General features: G+C 44.8%; 1 protein-coding gene across 1 annotated transcript; it reads right to left on the bottom strand.

Moving 5' to 3' along the window:
- Positions 1-1,665: 1,665 nt before the first annotated feature.
- LOC115670446 (laccase-4-like) lies at positions 1,666-6,418 on the bottom strand. Its single transcript, XM_030591725.2, has 6 exons — positions 6,309-6,418; positions 4,228-4,379; positions 3,646-3,890; positions 3,385-3,510; positions 2,372-3,292; positions 1,666-1,950 (listed from the first exon to the last, which is right to left on the bottom strand). Exons 1-6 carry the CDS (start codon positions 6,402-6,404, stop codon positions 1,820-1,822), a joined length of 1,671 nt encoding a protein of 556 aa, XP_030447585.1. The 5' UTR covers positions 6,405-6,418; the 3' UTR covers positions 1,666-1,819.
- Between the last annotated feature and the right edge of the window lie 847 nt (positions 6,419-7,265).

The raw sequence follows: 7,265 nt of genomic DNA, 5'->3' as shown, positions 1-7,265 counted from the left end.
AAGCATTTTTCACTCCATTCTTTATGAAAAAAAAGAAGAAAAAAAGTATTTCCCATGCCATTGACCCTTGACAAAGCTGAGGAGGCAAAGTCTGGAAAGATAGTGGCTTGTTGGAAATGATAGAGGTTCTCCACTGGCACCGTGACACATGGACATAGTAAATTACTTAATATAGTGTGCAATTAATTATACTTAAATTGGATTTGGCATCAATCTCAACTTGTTTCCATTTAAGGTAAGATTCCCACGAATTATTGTTGTTATATTCTATGCGTCCACTCCCAAATCCCTTCGTCTCTTTTTGTCTTTTGTAGGCCCTGAAGAATCATTGGTGGTTTAAGGAAAATAAATTGCAAAACTGGGGAGGGAAAAAAAGAAAGAAAGACAAAAGCAAGCTGGAGACATCATGTTTGGTGAGAATCAAACTTAGGATAATTTTCTTAAGGAAAAAAAAAATACAAAGCAAGCATGATTTCCCTAGATATTATGATATCACGAAAAAAATGAGCGGGATCGACTGAATGGAGAAATCATGAGATTTCCATATCATGAGTCGAAATTGTATTAAGTGGAGTCGAGTGAACCCGTGAAGTTCGACATCAAATGTGGAACAGGGGCAAGCATAATCCATAATCTTCTGGAAAGGGTTAGTAGAAGAAACTCAGCTCAAATCTCAATCAAATTTGGCAACTCTTTACTACCCTTTTCTTTTGGCTATGCACGAAAATAGTCCTTATGCTTTCGACACTCGACATTGAGAATACACCAATGAGAACTATCGCTCGATTGGGTATGATAAAGGGAACAGAATACGTCACTTGTTGCGAATAGCACGGAATGTATGGATTTAATTGGTTCGGTGGATCGGATTGCAACACGTTTTGATCTTTTGAATCACTTTTTGTTATGAAACTACGTAGACGTAAATTATTTTGGCTACAACTAGTCAAATTAGTAATAGAACTCCCGTTCAAAGTTATTTTCCTATATTTCACGAGCCTAAATTAGATTAGAAGTGTAAGTTTTGTATATGAAGTTTCAAGTTGATATCTTCAAGTTGCATATACCTAGAAGGTTTTGTTGATATCTTCAAGTTGATATCTTCAAGTTGATATCTTCAAATTAGTACGAAGGTTTTGGGCGAAAGTTATCTTCCTTTTTTGCTAGATGACCAAGACACCACAATTCGGCGCATTTGCCGAGGACCGAACCCAAACACCGACCCGACCCACCAGACCGAATGTCCGGCGACTCCGTGAACACTCACGATACCTTGATTTTGTTGACATTGAGAAAGTGGGCTCAGGCCCAAAAGAACCAAGAGCGACCACGTTTCTTCGAGGCCCAATTGGCCCAAATCAAATGCTAAAAACATTTGTTGGAAGACCAAACTCTCAGTAACATGCGACCCAAGTTTCTCTAGTCATCCCTTTTAATTTCCCAAGATAGAGTGCCACGACTACTCCTACTACATGATCGAATCTATGATATCAGTCCCTAATTTAGAGAGGTCCAAAAGGATGTATTGGCAAATATCGAAGAACATTCGAATCGCTCCTTATTAATACTTTCGGTAATCCCGACTATCAAGCGAACTACTTGAGCTATAAAGGGATCCAATGTATTGGACAAATTATAATTTGGTTGCCAATGTTTTTTTCACTGACCTATATATCAATCCAATTACAATGTGTCTAATTTGGTTCTGTCTTTCTTCTTTTCTTGTTTTTTGGGGATGTGACTTTTGGCTGTAGTATTCATTCACTCCTAGCTCGTTTCTTGTACTCAAAATCCCTTGTTGTCCCCACATCAGACCGTTTCAACACTTGGGGAGATCGCTCGGCGGCGGTAGGACGGACTGGTCGGGGCCTTCCCCATCGTCGACGACGAATGCCATCTTGAGTCCCCACGTCGTGTGCACTTCTAGGTGACAATGCATGAACCAAACCCCTGCAAAGAAGAAGAAGAAGAAGGTCATAGCATTAGGTAGATAAAAATGCATGACTGAGCCAAACGAAATCGAACCCTATTCTCTATATGAGTCATGAGTGTATATGATCTTGACGGACATGGATGTTCTACCCTTTGGATCTATCTTGATTAGTATCGCATGTCTCAACCACGATGCACTTGCGCTCCTAATGTTAATTTTTAATCGATCAATTTGTCATTTTACGTACGTCGTAAGAATGAATTAAGAACACTAACACTAATATGTTACCCGATGTATTAAGTAAGCCGGTAATATTCGATATTTTATGACAGCTTCTAAGATCACTTTTCTTTTTTGGTCGAAGCTTATAACATCACTTGATGTACCGATTTAATGGGTCGTTGAACATCTATATACGTATCAAGATTGCGAGATTACCTGGATTATCGGCCCTGAACCTTATGGCGGCCCACCCGCCGGACGGCACTCCGATGGTGTTCCGCTCCACCGGGTCGACGAGGTTGAACTTCCTCGGGTCCTCGAACCGGTCGAAGTTCCCCAGCCCTCTTCCCACCACGAAGAAATTGAACCCGTGGAGGTGGATCGGGTGGTTCTCCGGCGCGATCATCCCCGTGTCCTGCAGGACCAGCTGGACCGTCGAGTTGTACGGGAGCCTGTAAAGCCTCGTCCCGTTCATGGTGTTCACATTCGTCGGCTGCGTCCCCGTGTAGTTGAACTCTATTAACGGCTTCGCGGGGAAGTCGTCCGTGAAGACGCCGGTCGTGTTGTAGTAGTGCGCTGACAGAAGCGCAGTATGGGGCATGACGAAGCTGATGTTGTTGAAGTCGGCCGCGACCCGGAAGCCGCTCGTGCAGGTCGCGCAGGGATTGACCCCGAGACCGATGGTGAAGAACAGGGAGTGGTCGATCTCGAGCGGGACTCGGGCCGGGTAGGTGTTGGTGTTTAGGCTCCTCAGAGAGCCGACGAAGCTCTCGGCCACCCACGTGGCGTTCGGCGGCGGCGTGGCTGTGGGGACCGCTGGGGAAGCCTCCGGCGTGCCAACATAGTGCAGCGTCGCGGTGGCGGTGACGTTGTCAATTCTGATGGGGGAGTCCATGAAGGTGGAGGTGGTGATCAGGTACATGCCGGTGGTGTGGTTGGCCGTGAGGAGGGCGGTGGTGGTTTGGCCCGGGCCGACGACGATGGCGTTGGTGCGTAAAGGCTTGACGTAGGCCGCGTCAACCTCGACCACCGTGAGTTGGTGGCGGGCGATCTTGAAGAAGAGCTCTTCATTGAGCGCAGCGTTAATGATCCGCAGCATGTAAGTCTTGCCTGGTCGAACTGCTAATTTGTATCCACCTGCGCATGATCGAAGCCGGTCAGTTTTCCGCCGTCGGCGGCGACGGACTTTTAATTTTCGTGACCACAACGTTGTCCTTCTTTCTTAGTACCCTGGGGACAATTGGCGACGGGTCCTGGACGGCTGTTGATGGTGTGAGCATCGGAGACATTGGGCGCTCCTCCGGATTTCATGGCCTCGTCGATCACCGCTTCGACGTCTGACTTCCACCATTCAGCTGCCAAATGCAGTAAATCAAGTTCAAATCGTGCGCGTCTTTCGACTCGAATCTTCATCGATCTTCCGAAGTGCTTGGAAAATCTTTATCTTTGTCGCTAAAGACGGATCGAACCGGAAAATCTTTGGGACTCACCTAATACGATCACCTTTTCTTTGTGGGGTGTGGGAAATGGATAGGGAACTCCTAGCCTGGGCAAGATGATCAGGGCGCCGTGCACGGTGGCTCTCAGCCACAGGATGTGGGCGTGCCAGAGGAGCGTGCCCCGTTGGCCGGTGAGGGTGAAGTTGTACGTATAAACTTGTCCCGGCTGAATCGGGCACTGTGTTATGTACGCCGGTCCGTCCGCCCAGCCCGTCCTCAGTTGTCGGACCCCATGCCTATTGCATCAAAATGGATACACAGATTCGTAAAATAGCTTGTTTTAGATCTCTGCAGATTGTCCACCGGAAAACATGAAGTATTTTTCCCCATCTAATTCATATCGATCAAGATATCATTCACTTTCTATAATCACATAGCCTACATCTATTTTCTCGCCCTAACTCGAGAACCCACCTCCGGCGAATTCGGAATCAAATCACCCATCGGGTATTCGATACATAGCTTCGACCAAGCACTGATTTTCCTACCCGAGGTCGATTCCATTAGAAGATCGAGATACTCGAGCTCGACTCGGCTAATCACAATCAATCTATCAGTAAAACTTGAGCCTACCAGTGAATGCTAACGTTGTAGCTGACGTGGTTGACCACCTTCACCAGCACCGTGTCGTCTTCTCGGGCGTAGACAGTTGGACCCGGGAACCGCCCATTGACAGTCACGATGGGCTTCGTGCTGCACAGTCTGTTGGTCCTTTTCGCAACCACCTAAAATTTACCAAAACAGCCAACCGCACGTTATCGAAGTCCTTGGCCAATTTTTGGGATATAAACATTGACATCGGGTACAACAGCGTCGCACGAAAAAACACTCGAGAGAAATCTTCAACCTAATACGACGTGGACTTGTCACTGAAGTGCACTTTTTTTGCCATACGAAGATGTTAATTTTTCTCCTCAAGTAACGTAGCATTTCGTGGCGTGGAATTAACGAACGATTTTTCTTCCTAATTTGCTTTTGAAAAGTCGGATATAAAGCTGACTTGAACCTTTCGATCTCCACATAGGGTTCGAGAATCTGATATAGACATTTGATTTTTTATGCATGTAATTGAGAATCTGACTTGAAGTATTTGGAGAAAGTACGTTTGAATTTCCAATTTATAAGTTTCTAGATAGTAAATATGAGAGAGAGAGAGAGAGAGAGAGAGAGAGAGAGAGAGAGAGAGAGAGAGAGAGAGAGAGAGAGAGAGAGAGAGAGAGAGAGAGAGAGAGAGAGAGAAGCCACATCTTCGTGAGAGCTCCAAAATCATGGGTAAGACTTCATTGCACAAATAGATGAAAACTAACAAAAGTTCCACCAATTATGTTGGACCTATTGCTCAAAATATAATATATAATTCGTATCAGACTCTAACATCCCGACTTTTAGGTCAAACTTTCTAGTATGAAGTCGGAGCTAGATTGCATCTATTCATCAACAAGAGACAATTACTATGATTTTCTTCACGAGTCAATAGATTAATACCACATGTTGAGATCCGTTCTTATAACTGATCACGCACCCAATAGACGTCCGAGTTGTTAATTCTTCGATATGTTTAACAAAGAGGGTGGAAATATAATATAGTTGGCACCAGATCAGTACACGAAAACATGGGTGTGTGTGTGTGTGGCTAATCTGCACGATTCTCACACTTAGCTGTATTTAGCAACTTTTATATCTAATCATTGTTCACTGTCTCAAGCAACGAAACACATATGCAACTTTTAACGTTTATACGTCAACTTGCAACAAAATAATATATAGCACCGCACTTGGAAATTTTCTTTGCTTATCCTTCGCAATCAAAACTAATCAAAGCCATCATGCCATGCAAACCCTAGACAATCATATCCTTGAAAGCGAAATACCAACGCGCTTACTTGTTTTCGTCACGCTTGTACATAAATATTAGCTGTCTGATTTACATTGGATGCCTCAGCAGATTAGTATATAGTATTATTCAGAAGATGATCAGCATGTTGGCCGTTAATCCATCAGTTTCAGCCGGACCACATGCAAGGTTTTCGTGCAAAACTTGTTAGGAGGAAAGACCAAGGGCACAGAGTGAAGAGAGAATGCGATTCTCTACTAAATGAATTGCTCAAAGACAAAAGAAAAAGGTTTGGACATCCCGTGATATTCTAAGAAGAAATAAATAGAAATAAGCTCGCTCATTGATATGATCGAATACACCGGAGAAAATAGTTGCCCGCATGAAAGTTTACAGGCTTCCAGGCCCAACAATCTGGTTATAATGCGTGCATGTGTGCACGTGAGCCAAATTCATGTAAGTATCGTCGAATCCAAAGAGTCGCCTATCGGGCGACCTTATCGCAAGAGACTAGCTAGCTAGCTAGCTATATATGCAGGAAAATGGTTGCTGTCTGAAATAGTGGAGTCTCCTCATGTTTCAGCTCACTTTCAACAGCACCAAAATCCATGAGTACCCCTTTGTGCATTTATTTGGTTCCCTTGTAATTTACAAGTGACAGGGCTTAGAACAGGTTTTTCTGCATTAATGTCTATATTCGTAGTTGAAGAAGAGGAGGAGGAGGAGGAGGACGAAAGATGCATGAAAAAAAATGAAACGCACGGTACTATTCGTGGGTCATGCAGATATAATGATGAAAACAATGAGAAAATTTGCTCACATTGAACTTGTAGTGACGGACCATCCCCTCCACATGCGTCGCTAATAACCAAGCTGCGAGCAACACTCTCATCCATGGCATCATCATCATCTTCATCTCTCTCTCTCTCTCTCTCTATATGTGTGTGTGTGTTAGAGAGAGACACCCTCTTCCTCTTCTTCTTCTTCTTAGAGAGCAGGTTGTGACCGTCAAGCCAAGACTTTATAACCAAGCCCTCGTCCTCTCCTCTGTTGCCATGTCGTTTTTACTCACAATTTGAACCAAAAACAAATATATTATATGCTTGAATATTCGTGATATTCCTTTCCTTCGCATTAGAAGCCAGAACCTTCTTTGGTTCCTTTGACACGTACGACACGAATGAGTTTAGTTGTCCATCAAAACGAGGGCGACCTTTAGGGGGGCAAAAAACACACGAAAGAAGGGAACAAGAAAACAAAAAAGTTAACTGGTCTCCCTCTTTTCCAATTACACTGGTAACTAAGGGTGCGTTTGGCAATGTACCAAACAGTAAAAAATTTTATTCTTTTGTTTCCAGAAACAGTTTGGGAACAGAAATACATTTGGTAAATTTTTTATTTCCGGACACATTTTTGCAAAAATTTGTGCCCAGAAACAGTTTTGGAAGAGAAACAAGAAGCAAAAAAAAGTTGCTTCTTATTTCTCGGCACAATTTTGAGAATCAGTTTTTTTTCTTCTTTTTCTTCTTTTTGTGTTGCTCTTCTTGGGTTGTGGCCGGTCGCCAGCAGCCGGCAACCGGCCACAGCCCAGGGCCGGCGAGGGCGTCACGGCCCTCGCCGGCTGCCGACGGAGGCGAGGGTCCTCCTTGCCGGCGAGGGCGAGGGCTGGACCCTCGCTGCCTGGGCGAGGCGGCTCGCCGTCGGTCATGGCGAGGTCGGCCTCGCCCAGATCGAGCGAGGCCGAGCCTCGCCGTCGCAACCCACGGCGAGGTTGGCT

Source organism: Syzygium oleosum, unplaced genomic scaffold (assembly GCF_021117445.2).
Source record: "Syzygium oleosum isolate NSW1041296 unplaced genomic scaffold, Sole_v2.1 Sole_v2.19, whole genome shotgun sequence".
NCBI classification, from domain to species: domain Eukaryota; kingdom Viridiplantae; phylum Streptophyta; class Magnoliopsida; order Myrtales; family Myrtaceae; genus Syzygium; species Syzygium oleosum.
Note: the sequence above shows the minus strand (reverse complement) of the source record. Positions and strands in the feature narration are given on the sequence as shown.

Bases quoted from the DNA above. Each gene is read 5' to 3' on its own strand.
- LOC115670446 (XM_030591725.2), bottom strand. From the start codon at position 6,404: ATGAAGATGATGATGATGCCATGGATGAGAGTGTTGCTCGCAGCTTGG. The intron at 4,380-6,308 runs GTGAGCAAATTT...GGTAAATTTTAG, and splicing joins TCCGTCACTACAAGTTCAAT to GTGGTTGCGAAAAGGACCAA. The intron at 1,951-2,371 runs GTAATCTCGCAA...TCTTCTTTGCAG, and splicing joins GTTCAGGGCCGATAATCCAG to GGGTTTGGTTCATGCATTGT.